Raw genomic sequence first — 18979 nt, 5'->3', positions numbered from 1 at the left:
CGTATTTACTCGCATAATGATCGCACCCCCTGAAGTTCGTCATCAAAATATTACTTTTTTTATTTCCCGCGCAATGATCGCACCCTGAACTTGCCGCGGCCAGTCGTATGTGTGCCAAATCTAGACGACGATGGTCATGCTTACGTTAGTTTTCTCCTGTTTCAAAACGGACATGGCTACGTTATTGCCGCAGACTCTATGATATTAGCAATATCGGCAAGCGCAAGTTCATTGGTGCGGAAGAAAGTCTCACTAAATGCACATAGTGCACTCACAAAACATAAAAAAACGCGCTCGGCTTGCTGTGTCGGCACCCATGTCTTGATGTCCCACACTGTGACAGCAGCAGCCACTTATTGGTCGACCTGTTCTCACCTCACAGCAAACTCGTTCCGGCGCATTCCGTAATTCTGTAATTCCGGCACGTTCCGTAATGAAAACACTGCATTTTGCATCACTCGGTGGTCAGTGGAGTTTTTATTACGTTTTTATTTGATATGTTTATCAAGTTCATGCGACTTATCGTAAAGATTCTGACCTACAACGTGCGTTTTCTGCGCTGAAACTTTTTCCCAAAAAATTTACCTCGCGTAACGATCGCACCCCTAACTTCGCATCACATTTTTGGAAAAAAAAAAGTGTGATCATTACGCGAGTAAATACGGTATAAGCGAACTTGCACATTCATTCCTAGTAGTCCACAGGCTACTTATATATAAATAATTATAATTTACAAATCAAATTTATAATTTGATTTGTATAGGAGTACAGGTAAACCTGGATATAACGAAGTTGGTGAAAGTTCGCAATTTTTCATTACATCCAGGCTTTTGTTACATGGAGGTTCCGAGTTAAGGCTCACGTGAATGGAGCAGAAGCAAAACCAGAATGCTAGACATCACCAGAAATCCCTTGAAGGATTTATTTCAAAGTGAAAAACTGCACGATTTTGCACCTGCTGCTTTTGCACGGGCTTAGGCAATACAGTGCGCCACAAAGAAGTGAAGTCTCTTACTCCCGTATTCACAAATGTAACTTAAGCCTCACTTTTGCCTTTTGCAAACTTCTGGTTCCAAACGCATTTCAGCAACCAAACCTATGATGAAAGCGTGCCTTTTCGCATTCAAAATTGTTGAGTGTGCTAGCTGAGATATTTTACCAGGTGGTGAGGGCATTTAAAAATGCTAGCTTGTCTCGAAAAAGAGTAAAATCTTCATTTTTTGTGACAGCAGAACTCATCACTGGCGAACCGACACCACAGATAGTAGTGAAGAGTACACGCGCAACTACATGCCGACAGGCAAGCCTAGCACCTCAAAACTTACTTCTCGACGCGACACCACACTCACACAGGAAAACATGAGGCAGTTTGCAACGCGAGCGAAAAAAAATTAATGTGCGGTTACTCTTGCCACCTGGTGTCACGCTATACAAATAGACGAAAGTTGGTGCTACATTAGCCCTGGGATGGCGCTAGCCACTCTGTTCATCATCACCATGACACATTTTTTTTACGTTTCTCAATGTTTTCGTAACTGCTGGCTCCTTAAAGTAGTCCTAGTATTTGGTGAATAAGCGCATTTCTTCCACTGATTTTTCAGTAAATTGCAAAAACAATTGCTCATCAGCTCAGCGGGTTCGTTACATCACCGCAACGCCTTCGTTACATAGAAGTCACAAACACATGGGCTTCTACAAGGGTTGCAATGGGGAATTAAAACGTCGTTAAATCCAGGAATTCATTACATACAGGTTCATTACATTCAGGTTTAACTGTACCCCCAAAAAGATTTGCTGCACTGCATTTTTGCTATGGCGCAAAATGATAAATCGCTTGCTCTAGAGCCGGGCTCTCCACAGTGCGTAAGCTCTACAAGCAACAGGATTGCATGCATTCCCTCCTAAACTACCTTTTGTTGCCAGAACTTGAGTAACAGGAGCAGGTATGGAGACCAGTCTTCGCCGCGATGTCTGCATTATCTTTAGAAGAAAGGAATTCCGTCGAGGCACCAGGCAGCGTGGTGTTCACCTCCAGAACTGAAATCAAATGTGAAAGCAGCTACAGAAATTCTGTCTTATACCATTCCCGACAGGCTCTATACCTGAATGCGCACTGCGCGTTTACCTCCAAGACAGACTTGGTGATTGATATCTAAAGCACCACTAGACATTTAAGTTATTCGAAGTTCAAACTTCGGGGGCTTAACGCACCAAAGCTACACTTGAGCTATGAGGCTCACCATAGTGAAAGGCTCCAGATTATTCTGACCATCTCGAGATTTTTAACGCATGCCAAATCTTAAGACGGACGTTTTAACCTCCATCTGAAAAGCACACACTGTAGCAAGGATAGAACCTGCGTCCTTAGGCTGAGCAGCACAACAGATCAGCTACTGAGCCAGCGCAGCAAGTCTCCTTTAGTTTACTGACACCGCGATCAGTCCCCACTGTTAAAGGAGTACTGACACGAAATTTTTGTTTTAAGTTCTTTTCGCTGCTATGGGTGCCTACCAGCCTACTAATTACAGAACGGACATTAGACGGTTGATTACACCATAAATAATTATTTACAGCCTCATTTATTTTTGCCAGGTTTAGTTTCCACAAAATGAACACCGAGGAGGCTGCCGTGACAGGAGAGCGCTCGTGACGTCACCGTTCTCATCACACCACTACCAGTGTGAACACGCACGGGCACTTGTGCGTGCGCCCAGATCGGCCATCTTCACCATCCCCACATGCCCGGGCAGCATGACATCAGTCCCAAAACCATGACGTGACACACAAGGCAGAGCAGCGTGCGCCGACCGCAGCCAGAGCATTGGCCACATCACGGGGGGGGCCCTAACGTCAACAGTTTGGGGCCAGGAGCCATGCTAGGGGCAGATGGCATCATGCGGATGCCTATGTTGAAAAGTCATTCATTCCAAGCTTTCTCATGCATGCAAAGATTAAAATGAATTTCAAAAATGTTATACTAAACGGTTACTGTTGAAACTTGCTGGGAGATATCTTCCTGTACGAAGGAAGCCTTTTACATAGTTATCCCAGCTTTGAAATTTCATGTCAGCATTCTTTTAAGCTACCAAAAGGGTTAATTCTGCCAATAAATGCTTGACTTGTGCATTTTGCATCACCAGTGTCTTATAATCGTGTGAAAGGGGGGCTAACTGCTACCATGAATGTTTCACTGCGAACTGGTCAGCTGGGTCTGGCGTACATACCGTAAAGTTTCGAAAGAACGCCCTCCCCCAAAACATCACCAATACCCCTTTAGGGATGAAATATTCAATTTACCAAAAGGCCCCAAACATTTCCCACCCTCTAAAATCGATGGCTTCAGCGCCAATGAGAGTGCAAAATAAACTCGAATCATCTATTCATGTGTTGATGTGGTTACTTATTTGTTAAAAGTGCAAAAATAAATGGCTCATCAGCGTAGCGAATTTGTTACAGTAAGGTTAACCGTCAGAACACCTTTGTTACATAAAAGTCACAAACACATGGGTTGGCAATGGGGAATTGAAAAACTTTGTTAAATCCATAAATTTGTCACATAAAGGTTCATTACATCCAGGTTTAACTGTACTTGGGACCACCATAAAACCCTCTGGCATGTTTTCTTTTATTTGGAAGATGCAGCTCAAACCTTGCTCGAGAACCATGTGAGCTCTCTGATTAACTGGACCCTATTCAAGAACGAGTTACTGATGGCATTTAATAGCGTCATAGGAAAAGACAAATTGCGGTTTTCCTTGAAACACGAATGCAACATCCAACGAAGAAGTCGTGATCTTTGTTGAGCAGATGACGAGATTGTTTTACCATGCAGAACCAGAAATGACCGGGAAAAAAACAGTTTTTGATGTGAGAGGTAAAACATGAACCTTGCTTTGTTCGTTACCCTCCTAAGACGGTCGTCGATTTTGCATACTGCCCCAAAGCCAACAACGATGCAGGGTTCTTCCAGTAAGCAAGGTTTATTGGAGCGAACTTGTGCTCCACAAATAACTTGCAAGAAAAACACAAGCACTGAAGAAGCACTCACTAAACTGACTAGTACAAAGAGCGCTAATGAAAACGGATTCCGCAATGTTTGCCCTGCAAGCATTTATCTTTCCGCGTTAATCTTTCTGGAATCATAGAATTACATTGGGAACACTCACAATCAGACACAAACATTCCAGTCTAGATACAACAGGACAATTTTGACCACCAGGGGATCTTTAACATGCGCCGAAATCTTGAACACAATGGGACGAGATCTGGTGGGACCACAGTGGTATCGGCATTCCTGAGTTCTTGGTGTAAAATTGTTCACGGCATTCAATACATGCCATTTCACAATGAGATTTGTATCGCTAGTACCGGGTACTAAAAAATTTGAGTACTATTTTTGTGTTAAAATTCAGCATAAATGTCTGCCCCACCCAATTTACCAATTGGGCATGACTTGCATGAAAGCGTTTCATACCAATGAAGGCCTTCGCACAAATTACAAACAGGAGAAAAAATAAGGGCGAATGCAATATGCATGTAAAAAAATCGTGGGAAGTGCTTGGGGTTTTAACTGTTACCACCTACCAGAGTGTTGCACACCTGAAGCTCCAGACCTCTGGACCACAATGACGCAAAATAACGACACCCGAATGGCATGTATAAAAAACTACGGCGCCGCTCTTTACGATGTGTGCGAAGTGAACAATTTAAAATACAGCATTGATGGCAGATCAACTGGGAATTTCTTCGCATGACGCTCATGAAAAAATTTCCTTTGAGCTTCCACAAATAGCCAGTCACTCCATTACACAAGATGGAAAGCGCAATTGCAAATGTGGGCTCATCTCGTACAGACCGAGTTCACTTGTCCCGACAGTGTTTCTCGCACCTTTGCTTGCTACTTTAAAAGGAGACCTTTGGGTGATTTTAATTTACTATTACCTAGATTAACTTTGATAGCTGTCATCCTGCAATTTACTTTTCGTACATTTTCTCAGGTATGCCAGCCATTCTACAAGGAATGCATGAGTGACCTAATTTAATAAGGATGCACTCAATCTACAAAAAAAATTAAAACAGGGCCAATGCATTCTGTACTTAAAGGAGTCATGCAGACAAAACACAAGTTTGGTTCATTTGAAAGATTGCCTCGTTAGAATCATACTGACCCCACTTTTAACACACACTCTTCGCTCAAATAAGCTATATAATAACGAAAAAAGAGAATGGCCATGCGACCCACTAGCTCATTTCCTGCAACAGAACCTATGATGTCATATGCGCCGAGCTGCACAATTGGCTGAGGCCGGCAAACGCCAACGCAAATTATGCACAGCTTGTAAGCTTCCCGAGCGAGCTATTTGCGCTAAACTGTAAGGCATATTCATTTTACAGCAGTAAGAATGGTGCGGTAATAATGAAAGTTACGAAAATACACGTAAGCACATAAGTACTGATGTGCACTGCTATTGGTACAGCGCGCACTATGCTTGCTATAGTTGCACAGCAGTCCGCCGCTTTCGAGAGTGGTCTTATACGACATTGGCCGATTGGCGCAAGCAACATTGTCTTACATGACCCTGTTTGTTGACAATACCCCATGTTTCACAAAACGATTACCGTAAAAACCCGCGTATAATACGAGGATTTTTTCCAAATTTTACTATGGAAAATTTGTGCCTCGTATTATATGTGGATCCCAAAGTTTGCAGCCGAAAATTTGCACCTTCGGTTTCGGTTTCAGCGGAGGGTGGGCCATCTTGCGGGGGCGTTCACCGCAAGTCTATCACGAGGTCGGGTGCTCGAAGGCAGTATTCGGCGGCAATTAAAAGAAAAGTCATTTTATGTGCCGAGACCATCAGGAATTGCGCTGCAGAACGGCAGTTCGGCGTCACCGAAGGGAGCATTCGCGGGTGGAGAAACCAACTGGTGCTTGACTGGATAAAGTCTGTGTGTTTTCGGCGGCCTGGAGCACTGTTGGGGGTTCCCGTCAGTGCTCGTGTTGTACGCCTTTCGCTGCCACCTGGCCGATTCCGCGAAGAAGTCGTTGCGCGAACCCCGCATCGAACTCATTGTCATTCCAGGAGGAGTGACATCCCAGCTGCAACCGCTAGACGTTTGCATCAACAAGCCTTTCAAAGACTGCATCACGTCCTGCTACCAAGAGTGGATGAGGTCAGGAGACCCGTAAGTGACAGCTACCGGATGGCTGTCAGCTACCGGATGACTGTCAGTGACAGCTACCGGATGACCGTAAGTGACAGCTACCGGATCCAGCCACAAAGCGGTGCTTTGTAGATGGATCGCGGATGCGTGGGCCAGCATCCCAGAGGAGTTCGTCAGTTGCTCTTTTTAAGAAATGCGGCATCTCGAATGACCTTGATGGCACTGAGGACCACTTTCTGTGGGAAGACATTTCCAACAAGGCGACTTCAGGAGACAGCGGCAGCGGGCCTGACGATGACTGAACGGACGTCGGGAGACCGTACCAGCGAAAATTGACAATGACTGAAGGGTAACTGCAGTGCAAATAAATGTTTTCTGTAGTCTTTACCTCGTATTATATGCGGATGAAAACTTTTTTTTCTGATTTTGCTGTCGCCGAATTACACCTCGTATTATACGCGGGTCCGTATTATACGCGGGTTTTTACGGTACTTTCTAAAGTAACAAAAACAAGCCAGGTGCAAACACGGTCAAAAACAAAGCAACGGCGGACAACGGTCCATGGATGAGCACGGCAGCGCAATGTGGGAGGACTGACGGCAAGCATGGCTGCAGAGCCAAATGACGTAGGGGAAGTTCGTTTGAATATGCGCACTTATGACTTCTTTGCTGACGTCCCGAAAACACATCATTTGGCAGGAGAATCAAAATTTTAACCTAAATTGATTAATTTCTCAGCAAATACGCCATCCTTTACTGCCGGACAAGCGTTAGGGGCACTATAAAACAATGAAATCTTTCAAACAAAACAAACTTGTATTTTGTCTGCGTGGCCCCTTTAAGTCTGGAAAGGTAATTCGACAATGCCCACTACTCCATCTAGAGTCCCATAAGAATCCCACATGAAAAAATTATCAGCTTTTGGATAACACCATGTGCAAATGAGAACAAAATCGGCAAAAAAAATTATTACCAGTGTATGTGACAACGAAATTTATTTTGTATGAGTGGGTTCACTATATTCTATACTGAATTGTTCATAAACATGAAAACTCTAACCTGGAAATTCCACTGCTGTTTGAGAGCTTGCACTCTTGAAGAACCCAAGACTGCACTGTGTACCTGAAAAGAAATTACACTCGGTAAAGCATAAAGACTAAGTTAGAGCAGTGAAAGTACCTGTGGCACTGGTGTTAATGGCTGCCTGTATTTTTTGGCTTCTGCAGAATGTATCCCGGTTGTGGGCTGCGCCCATAGATACTGGCATGATGCAACCGTCAGATATTGATGATATCACACGTGGCATGCTTGATGTCAGTGTTGCAGTATCTCCTGAAAACAAAAGCACAACCACCAGTAAATTCACACAATAATTAAGAGGATAAACAATAAGTTTTTGTGGACTGCATGTCCTCTAGCTTACACAAATAATTTGGCAAAAATCATTTTCATTTCGCACTACACTTTCTGAAATATGAACGTGGCATCATGACATCCAAAAGTGACATTGCCTTATGTAAACAAACAGCTCTATCTGTTCAAAAACCACTATCCAAATGTTCCAAACCACCATTCAAACCACTATTGACATGCACTATTCAAAAACCGCTTGAAGGAACAGGAAAGACTCCACTTCATTACTGTATTACCTGGGGACAAGATTTTAAATGCCGCTTTTTATCTCACGTATAGTTAAACCTCATGTTTCCCAGCTTTCATTTGGGCCAAATACTTAAAGGACCCCTGCAACACTTTTTTAACAGGTACCTTTCTGGCCCTACATCAGTGCTTCGTGTCGCTGAGATACAGACGGAAAAAGAATTATTAATGTCACTGCGCAAATTAAAAGTTATTCAATTTTTACATTACAAATACAAGAAAACTTGGCACTGCCAACATCACTCCTGAAGCCTCCAAATATGACGACGCAACGTGGGGACCATATAAACCCTATGATTGGCTGAGCATGCAATAATTTGTATGTCATTGCATTGACCGAACCAGCCGAAAGAACAATTGGTTTTTTTTTTCCTTAAGGGAAGCATAGAACTTCACCCGGGATAGTAACAAGGCATACACCACTGCCTGCTTTGAGGACTTGTGCGCCCTATCAAGTTGCTGCCCTATCAAAATGGCACTGTCAAGAAGCGCAGAAAGGAGCTTCCCAGGACAGACAACCGTAGTCTTAACACTTCTTGAAAGCGGCGTTTTTGGCTGCCTTCATTGGTCTCGCAATGCATTGTCATCAAAGAGAGTGGGAAGCGAGCAGCAGTCACCCCGTTTTTGAGAGAGAAAGAGAGAGAGAGAGAGAAAACCTTCAATTTGCTTGTATTTGTAAATTTAAAAATGAAATCACTCTCATTTCTGCACGAATATTGATCATTCTTTTTGAGTCTATCTCCGCATGACAAGAACAGACATAAATCCTGAAAAGTACCGCAAAAAAAAGTGTTGCAGGGGTCATTTAAGGCTGGTAGAATTGAAAAATCAGCTCTCAAACGTTCTACAGACCTAACAGGAAAATTGTTTCGGTTCATGATGTCTTAAAGGGGTTGTGACACCAAATTTTAAGTCTGTAAAAAGCCTGGTGTAGGCTTTCTCTGTATGCAAGGACCCTCAACACGAAGCGCTGGGTACAGCAAGCACTTAATATATATTTAATTCGCTTCTAAAAAGTACCTAAATGCTCTTCTGGAGATCAGGACCCATCGCTAGCGCCACTAACCATGACGTCAGTGAATTGCCAGCATAACACAGTTTGTGACGTCATACCACGTTAGCGACTCAAGCGACGTCAACGTGAACTCCAGTTACCACAGTTTGTTTGGTTGCTTGGTCGTGACACACTAGGCCGACACGACGGCGACGCAGACGTGTCGCCAAACCATCAGCCAACTGCTGAATTGCCAGACCACGTTATCACACTATGCCGACGGCAACACAAAGACGTCGGCCGATGGAAAGTCGCCATAGTGTGACTGACTTGCCGACCGAAGACACCAGCAAAACCGGTCGCTCGACGCGTCGTCGGGAATCGACCAAGAAGCGAAAACTGCATGCGCCGCAATAAATGAGGCTCTGTTTTGTTAGTTTCTGGAGTGTAATAAACTCAGTAAGGTCCATGAAGCCCATACAACTCAACACTAGTGCTAATGCGATCCGTATTTTGGCGTTCGGAGCTTCGGCCGTGCTCTTCGGCGGCGCCGCTACCCCGGAGCTGCAAACTGCATATGCGTGTGTGATCGGCTCGCCTGTAGAAAAAATAAGGTCAGTTTCGTGCAGAAGAAGAGTTACGTAGGTTAATTTGGGTAATAAGAGATCAATATCGGCCAAGGTTTTTAACGTAAAATGAAAGTACGGCAAGCACTATCCCTACAGTGCAAAATTGCAATCGCAGCCGGGCACAGTTATTTTTGCGAGCGCTTCCGCGAAGGAGCAGAGTTGATGGCGGTAAGCTATTGCAGGGGCTTCGCGGAACCTTGCTGCGCAAGCGCTATTTAAGAAATTTCAGTTTACCAGCCAGGAATTCTGTAAACTAGCTAGTAAACACCGACGTACGACTCAAAGGATGGGCCTCCATCTAGTACACCGGCTATTTCTTGGAGGGTCACCATTTGTGCGGTGGCGCAGCAGTCTCGCGCGTCGCGCCCGCTTGGTCATCGTTGCAGGTTCAATTCACGGCGGGGACAGCTTTTTTTTTGTGGTTTTAAAGGGGCATGGTTTGCATATCCAATTGCATTTCCAAGGTTTGCATACCCATGGTTTTCATTTGTCTGCATCCGAGGATGCAGACAAAGAGTTCGTGTCGGAGCTGTCGCGGCTTGACATGACGAGTCGGCGTGTTAACTTCCGTGGTGAAGCACGTGTGTGCGGGAGCAGACGCCACAGTAAAATGGCAGCATACCGCAGCGCCACATGGTAGACACACGTGGCAGAGCGTCCTCGCAACACTGTGACGTCACTGCTTGAATCGGCACCCAGAAACAGAAACCAAATCTTCAATCTTGTTCACATGAATCGTGCGATTATAAATTTTTTACTCAAAATATGTGCATGTGAGGGCATGTATCATGCTTTTTAAAGAAATATAAAACGTTTGCAACAAAGAATGCACAAGCAACAAATTTGGTGGCACAACACCTTTAAGTGATGCCCTTTGTTAGGAAAGACAGCGTATACTTCACAAAAATGAGTTGTCTGTCCCTCTAAACACCAAAAGGAGCAGAAACAAGCCGATTCCTATGTTACATCATGAAAAAAAAACTGCTCACGGGTAGTTCAGCCCACCAGACATGCCTTCTGCAACCAAATAAACGGTTGACCAGAGTAGCTTCTTTACTATGCAAAATATCCCTATTTTTTATTATTAACACGTTACTGCTTCGGGGGTCACCGGTGGGTCACAGCCTGTGCTCCCCCTATGCGGCAAAAATGTTACCAGCCTCCCTCTGCTTGGGGATGCGATAAGTTCATCACACCTGAACGCAGAGACACAATTCTTGTTGCATAAGGTATAAATTGCCAGAAGAACACTTTTCAGGTGTTCAATACTGTGACCCACCGGTGACCCATGGTGCACTTAATGTGAAAGCATTTTCATGCTGCGCGCGGTGTGACTCAGCGGTGACCCACCCTCGAGAACACTCCGTGATGTGCTGCCGTTTGAGGTTTCAAACTGCTACCATTGTGTTGTGTGAACCATTGTGCGTGCGTGTGTGTAGATATTGCACTGGACATGGGGCGGCGCTGTTTTTTCAAGGAGCGGAGTGGTGGCCTACTTCTCTCTTGTGTTTGTATCTTTGTATCCTATATAGCTCTTTGTAGCTTTCTATCTTTCAAATAAACGCGCCTAACAACATGAAGAAGAGTAGCAGCGCACGATCACGGCCGCAGAGGCTGCTTTTCTGATGGTGGTGGATAGCAAAAACGCTCGTGTACTTCAGAGATCCCCAGGTGGTCAAAATCATTCTGGAGCCCACCCGTACGGTGCACCTAACAGCCCAGGTGTCGCTTCGGAACATTAAACCACACAATCAATCAGTTTTTCTTTCTGTGGGACCACACTTTAAAGACAGGGACTGCCTATGTTCGGATATCCTCATAATGTCTCACAATCTGGCAGTGCAAAACACTGGCGCCTTTAATAACAACTTTCTTGGGCTCATCGTTGTTATGAAAAGAGAGACGTCATCATATGCAAATAAAAAAAATTGCAGTGCTAGTGCCATTCACCTCTTCCATGCATTGTTTATTCAGCGCTAACATGCATTTCTTTTGGATACTACCAACCAACTAGCCTAGCAGCAAGCTTTATTAGCATTTGTTCATCGCTTGCCCCCTCACAAACCACACCACAGGCAGCATCTTTTCTGCATCATGAAACCAGCAGCCAGCACATCTTCGACTCCCCTTAGCAGAGAAAAAACAGCCCCCAGCCGGTGACGCTGCATCACACTCATCCCCTGTGATGTCCAATTTCGCAGCCGTTTTTGGGTATATCGAGTATGCCTTACCGAGTTTCCAAGCGCCTCCTTCGCATTCCATGCGGTAGGAAAATTTCATACGGCCGTAAAGAAGCCCACAGAAGTACTTGGCCAGCATGGGGATTGACAGCAGCGACTCCCTGCACTCCAATGAAAGCGCATTACAAGCACACAATAACCCATTACCCACTCTACAAGAGGCTGACGGAGCAGATTAAGGTGTGTGTGTGTGGGGGGGGGGGGAGGAGAAGGGGGAAGTGTGCGATTTCGGTATTTAAATTTGCTAATTTAGATTTGACGTAACGCAGGCGATGAGGCGCGCCATAGTGGAGGGCCCCGGATTAATTTTGACCACCTGGGTATCTTTAACGTGCGCCGAAATCTCGTGCACACGGGCGTTTTTGCTTTTCGCCTCCTACAGAAAAGCTGTCGCCGCGGCTGGGAATCAAACCCGCGACCTCAGCAGCACAACGCCTTAGTCCCTAAGCCACTGCGGCGGGTCAATTTCGGTATTTAGGCTGGATTCGAATGAAGATGTGGGTTGAAAAACCATACGAGACGTCACACACCTAAAAAATGACGCTCCGCAAGCCGTTCACGCTGTACGGGAAAAAACACAGGCTAAATCGTCCCAGCTGAAGCCCTTTAAGAAGGAAACTCCAAACAGCAGCTGGTGGGTGCGAGAAATTGAATTCCGGTCCGCGCCGATTTATCCACGCAAGGTGTGTGTGCGGAAAACGAGGAATTACACTGTAAAACAACAGCGGGCACAGGGTGGCCCCCGACGGGTTGAGGTGGCAGACACGGCCAGCAGGACGAGCGGGGGCACGTACACACCTTTTCGGAAGCAACTGCAGGCCTGTTTCAGCGGCAGCGTCTTGGGATCCCTGGGCGCCTTGGCAGGCGAGGCACACGAACAGCTTCGTCCGCGCGCAGCTACCTGGACATTGGCGTGAGCTACTTTAGTGAACTGCGCCTTTCCACGCCACGACTTTCACACAAGCCTGATCGCCAGCATCAAAATAATATTGCTAACAACAACGCAATGCACAGTACGACGACAAAACACAACTTCGAAATTCACCAAAAGGTACAGTCTCCGGCCGGAAATGTAGTACTACGAGCACCTCTCGCCCTTTCGGCGCGGCGGTGGAGTGCCGTCTGGGAATAGCGGCGCTGCATGCGTATGTTGTACAACGTGCGACGGTCAAATAACATTACCTTATAATGACGTTCGGTGTATTGTAAGCGGTTGCAAACGCACGCGTAGGTTATCTGTAAACGGTGCGTAGGGTGTCGTCGTTCCGCTGTCTGCATGAATTTTGGGGGTTTAACGCTCCAAATTAGAGCTGAGGTATGGAGCACGCTGTAGTGAAGGGTTCCGGATTAATTTTGAGCACTGCATGTGGATCTTTAACTTACACTAAAATCTCGACACCCGGGCTTTTTTTTTTTTTGCTTCGTTTTTGTTTTAACCGAGTACGTCCGTGGGACGTCCGCTTGTAATTTCTCCGTACGTACCGTCCGACATCCGAAATGGGACACTCCCGCGGACGGATGTATTTTGGATTTTAAGAATCATTCTACAGCAGAACTAGTTTGTGGCTATTCATTTCGATTTTCTTGCAGAAATCCGTGTGACGTATCGAACTGAACTGGATTAATGTCCAAGCTATTTCTGTCTCAAATATGTAAGTGCGTGTGCTGTTTCAGCGCCAGTGACCATATTAGTGAGTGTAAGTGTTTGTTGCAGTACAGTTAAACCTGCATGTAACCAACCTCTATATAACGAATTCCTGGATTTAACAAAGTGTTTCAATTCCCCATTGCCACCCCAATTGAAGCCAGTGTGTTTGTGACCTCTATGTTACGAAACATCGCAGCAGTTAATCTTGATGCAACAAAGTCTGCAAGCTAGTCAGTCATTCTTTTTGCCACTTTCACTCAAACATCAGCCGGAGAAATGAAGTAGCCGCACGACTCCACCGCTATCCGTGGTATCGGTTCGTCGGTGACGAGTTCTGCTGCCAGAAGCCGAAAAGTTTTGTCTTTTCAAGACAAGCTTACAATTCTAAATGCCATCCCCACCAGCGAAAACGAAAAAGAAAAATGTTGCCACCCAGTTCAGTATCCCAGCCCGCACCCTCTCAACAATGTTGTCCGGTAAAGAGCATCAAGTTTGCAAGGCACTCTTTCAGCATAAGTGTGGGAAATGCGTTAACGCACGAAAATGTGCCAAAGGCAAAAGTGACACCTAAGTTATGTTTGTTATTGCAGGGGTAAGTGACCTTGCTTCTTCTCAGGAGTGTTATGTAGTACCTGAGCTGGTGCGAAAGCAGCAGGCACAACTCACGCAGTTTTTACCTGTGAAACAGGTCCATAAAGGGTGTGCTCAAATTCACTGATGTCTAGCATTTTGGCTTCGTTTCTCCTTCATTCACGTGAGCCTTTATTGGAAGGCTGCATGTCATGAAAACCTGCATGTAACGAAAAATTGCGAACTTTTGTCAAATTTATTGCACCCAAATTTAACTGTATTAATTTTTGCCGTGTTGACAATACAAAGCCCGCCTTTTGTCACTAACGTGATCATAGATGCGATGGCATGAGATGGCGGATTCAAACATGTTCGGCCATCACTCAACAGTGGAACTGGCGGCGCAGCTACCTGCCAGCAATATTCGCAATGCACATACCAAAAAGATGTGCCCTAGTCTCCTCGAAATGTGCGATACTGTTACATGGCGGCAGGACAAATGAGATGAGCGATGGTTGATGGTGAAGCGTTGTGTTTACAGGACGTTGCCATGGCCGTGACACCGTCAACACCGTGACACCGTCGTGACACCGTCAAAAGCACGACACACTGCTTTTTTGGGCACGATGGATCCACATAGTGCTATCTGCCACTGTCGAACTCTCCTTCTCGTAATATGTTTATTGTACAGCAAAAAGAAACTTGATGTCTCGTATCAGATGTGTCTTTATTAGGCAAACATGTTTGAATGCACTCACATAAAAGACATAAAAGCAAATAACATACAATCTGACTTTGAAGCTCCTATACATATTCGAGTTATTTCCATATACATTGTTTGCTTGGCTATACATATACATTGAGGCTGCCTACACATTCAAAGCATAGACCCAACAACACTGAGTCCTCAAGGCACGTAAGTCTTCTATGCTTTGAAGGTGAAAACCTTCGGGCTTTTCCTGGTAGCACTTGATCACTGAAACATCGTGTGTTTTTTTTCCTACCTTCCTATTTGATCTTTTAGCTTGCCTTGCTGCATGCTTTGCCTTCTGTCATGGACTGCACTGAGCCAACACAAGAACAGGTAGTACATCCAACATACAGGCATTTTTTATCAAGAGACATGGTGTCAATTATCGCTTCAATAGGCACACTGGCGGTGTTTCACACTGCTCTACCACAACCAGCATTCTCTAGAGCTTGGGTGCACCTGTTTTCATAAACCTTGCAGGTTTATCACACACACTAGACCCACTTTTGGTACGCCCAATACATGACGGCAGAATGGTGAAGAGACAGCGTGCTCGTCTTGCAGCGCGGGGATCTGGGTTTGACTCCAAGCTAAATATTTCATTGTGCTAGGGAACATCAAGCCTGACAAAGTAATGAGGAAATGAAACACACCTTAGGACTTTAACTCAGTTTATACCAGAGAAACACGAATACATGCATATAGCACATGATACATAAAAAAAAAGACTCAGTGAAAAACAAAACGACACAATGCTCCTCACCATGTTTCCTTGGTTTAAACAGAGTTGACGTTATAGCGTGTGTTTTGTCTCGTTTTCTTTGTTACGTAGTCCAGTTCAATGTTTGCTAGCAAGATCAATTTTGTAGTAACCAAGTAGCCCAACCTTCCGCTTTAGCAATTTCCACCGTGACCTGAATGTACCATTTTTTTTCTAAAAGCCATTAATTCATTTGTTTACAGAAACCTCCCAGAAATTTGATGTCAATATGGGCTTCTTGACATGCTTTTACCTTTTGCACAATCGGCCTATTTGGTACGACCTGGTGTGGATGAGCAGCAATGACACTGGGTATTAGAGATGAGTCTTTCATGGCTAATTAAACCTGAAAAGTTGGTCTGTCAGTCTGCCCCTTGATTCAGCCACCTGGCCAAAAAATAAAAGAACTCTTAAATGAGTTTGCAATAAATAGGCAAAACATTTCCAAACTACTAAATATGGTACCATACATCATTATGGTCTCTATAATGGTTACCATACATCATTATGGTTACATCATTATGGTCTCCATTATGGCTACCATACATCTTATTGAGTCTCCATTTTAAAGTAAACCTTCTCACACACTTCAGAGACATAGCAATGTTCACCAATGTGCACTGTTACCTAACAGTTTTTTCTCAAAACAAAGCTTTTAGGCCAGATGCAGGAGATACAGTTCACCAGAGTACCACAGTTCTCAAAGTTCAACTGAACTAAAACTGAATCTCTTCTCACGGACTACACACTAGATGAGAGCGATTTTTCATAACTGAACGCATGCTTTTTATAAAAAAAAGCTTGCTGGCCATTCTGGACATGTACGGCTTGCACCTAGAATGAATTTTCATGATACACCAAGCAGCTTCTACGAGTAGCATTCCTTCAACAGATGCCACACACGTAGAGCCTCTCGCCAGAGTGCAATGTCCACAGTTCACAAGATGGCATCTGATTGATTGTGGGGTTTCTTGCACCGAAGCTACACGTCTATACGGCATGCCGTAGTGGAGGGCTAAGGATTAATTTTGACTATCTGGGGATCTTTAATGTGTGCCAAACCTCAATACATGGGAACTTGATTGATTATGAGGTTTAAGGCACCAATGCTACACATGCGATGAGGCCACCATAATAGAAGGCTTTGGATTAGTTTTGACCACTGGGGATCCTTAATGGGCGCCGACTTATTGAGCACATGGGCACTCAGATTCCCAGCCTACATCAGAAAAGCAGCCACTGCGGCAGGGAGAGAACCCGTTTCCTTGGGCTTAGTGCCACGGTGGCATAGCCACTGAGCCGCTGCAGTGGGTCAAGTGGGCATCTCTGAGCAAAGCTTTTCTGACAGGCACTACACAGCTTAAGGCATTTCATTAGAGTGAAAGCTTTCATGGCGAATCAGCCTCTTTACACTAGTAAAGCTCTTCGTGCACATGCTACACATGTACGGTCTCTCACCGGAGTGCACTCTTTCATGAGTGACCAGGCTTGTTCTTTGGTTAAAGCTTTTCTGGCAAGTGCCACACTGGTAGGGCTTTTCACCAGAGTGCACTCTTTCATGGTTAACAAGCTGGCACTTTGCAGCAAAGAATTTCAGACAGACGCCACACTTGTAGGGCCTCTCCCCAGAATGCACTCTTTCATGAGTAACCAGGTGGGATTTTCTAGTAAACCTGGTTTGGCAGGTGTTACAAACATACGGCCTCTCACTACAGTGCAACCTCTCATGATCAGCCAGGCCCTTCTTAGTAGCAAAGTTCTTCTGACAGGTACTGCACACGTAGGGCCTCTCCCCAGAGTGCAACTTTTCATGTGCAACTAGGCTGGCTCGTAAGCTAAAGCTCTTCTCACAGAAGCTACATCCGTACGGCTTCTCACCAGAGTGGAATCTTTCATGAGTAGCCAGGTTGCTCCTTGTAGTAAATCTTTTCTGGCAGGTGCTACACACATAAGGTTTTTCACCAGAGTGTAATCTTTCATGCTCCACCAGGCTTCCTTTTTTAGAAAAGCTTTTCTGACAGAAGTCACAAGTGTAGGGTTTCTCACCAGAGTGCAACTTTCTATGATTATCCAAGTGGTCTTTTTGAGCAAAGCTCTTCGGACAGACGCTACACACATAGGGCCTCATACCAGAGTGCAATTTTTCATGATGAACCAGGTGACTTTTACTAGTAAAGCTCTTGTTGCATAAGTTACATACAAAGGGTCTCTCACCGGAGTGCATCTTTTCATGTCTCACCAGGTGACTTCTGTTAATGAAGCTCTTCGGACACATGCCACACACGTAGGGCCTCTCCCCAGAGTGCAATTTTTCATGAGCAACCAGTCTGCATCTCTCGGTAAAGCTCCTTTGACAGACACAACAGACATATGGCCTCTCGCCAGAGTGCAATCTTTCATGCCTCCCCAGGTCACTTCTTTTAGCAAAGCTTTTCTGACAGACGTTACATGCATAGGGCTTCTCGCCAGAGTGCAGTCTTTCATGAGCTAGCAAGGAGGCCCTTCCAGTAAAGCTCTTCGGACAAATGCTACACAGGTACGGCCTCTCACCAGAGTGCAACTTTTCATGAACAGCCAATTTGCTTTTTTCCGTAAAGGTCTTCTGACATATGTTACACACACAGGGCTTCACATCAGAGTGTGATTGTTCATGCCTAACCAGGTGGGCTTTTCGAGTAAAGCACTTTTGACAGATACCACAGATATGCAGTCCTCTGTCTGAGTGCAATCTTTCGTGAGTAACAAGACTGGATCTTTGAGTGAACCTCTTTTGACAGGTGCTACACGCATATGGCTTCTCACCGGTATGCACTCTCATGTGGATGTCCAGGTTGCGTTTTCTACCGAAGGATTTCTTGCATACAGGGCAGATGTATGGCATCTTACTAGCACACTCTACCCCTTGAGTTGCCTGGTGGGTGTGCTCCTGAGAGGACAGGCAGGAATGAAGCTTGGGCCCAGACAGGATTTCCATGCTGGCATTGAAAAAACTCCTAATTGAGGAAAATGGGGGGAATAAGAAAAACTGTGCTATAAGAACACAAAAGATATAAATCTGTGCCAAAAACTTTTTCATGAACACAGCAAAGTTTGAAGCAGTCTGCACTTTTGATTGGACGATCACCCAGGGAAATGCAATCAAAAATTGTCACTGACTGACAAGCTAACAAAGCCCCGCAGAGTTCATGCATACAACGACCCTACATTTACATTTTAAACACAACAGTGCACTCAAATTTTACCAATCACCAACAATGCTTGAAGGATGAATATACTTTAAACAGTACATGCTCCCGGAGGGAACTTTTTAATTAATAATGGAGGTTGAGTTTTTCTTTTTGTAGAGAGGCTTTCATATACATTTTTAATAGTTCCTCCGGACCAATTTTACACAGCAAGATTACAAAATAATCTCTTTTGCATACACTATTTTAGAGCGGTGCTATATATTTCTACCGTTCAATTGTTTTTTCATATCCATGCCTCAAAACTTTAAGTGCTCTCTATAGGGTGGCAAAGGAAACAAGTCAGGCAAGTGCTCGCCCTTTGAAAACGAAGGAAGA

The 18979-nt window shown here is 44.8% G+C and overlaps 1 protein-coding gene across 8 annotated transcripts in view; it reads right to left on the bottom strand.

Annotated features, from left to right (window-relative positions):
• LOC144158538 (uncharacterized) overlaps positions 1-18979 on the bottom strand; it is a 51657-nt gene that overhangs the window by 16153 nt on the left and 16525 nt on the right. For 3 of the 8 annotated variants that reach the window (XM_077689471.1, XM_077689472.1, XM_077689469.1), the window contains exons 5-10: positions 18219-18409; positions 12486-12588; positions 11679-11788; positions 7345-7497; positions 7225-7287; positions 1911-2037 (exon numbers count right to left, since the gene is read on the bottom strand). In XM_077689471.1, the coding sequence (XP_077545597.1) occupies positions 1911-2037; positions 7225-7287; positions 7345-7497; positions 11679-11788; positions 12486-12588; positions 18219-18409 (747 nt within the window). Of the gene's footprint in view, positions 1-1910; positions 2038-7224; positions 7288-7344; positions 7498-11678; positions 11789-12485; positions 12842-14012; positions 14126-14613; positions 18410-18979 lie in introns of those variants that run through there. The other 5 variants (XM_077689468.1, XM_077689467.1, XM_077689470.1 and 2 more) reach the window with 4 other exon arrangements.

The sequence above is a fragment of the Haemaphysalis longicornis genome, unplaced genomic scaffold, assembly GCF_048455015.1.
Source record: "Haemaphysalis longicornis isolate Haplotype H1 unplaced genomic scaffold, Haemaphysalis longicornis Haplotype H1 scaffold_10, whole genome shotgun sequence".
NCBI lineage: Eukaryota > Metazoa > Arthropoda > Arachnida > Ixodida > Ixodidae > Haemaphysalis > Haemaphysalis longicornis.
The sequence above is the reverse complement of the archived record's forward strand: the minus strand, read 5'-3'. Positions and strand labels throughout refer to the sequence as shown.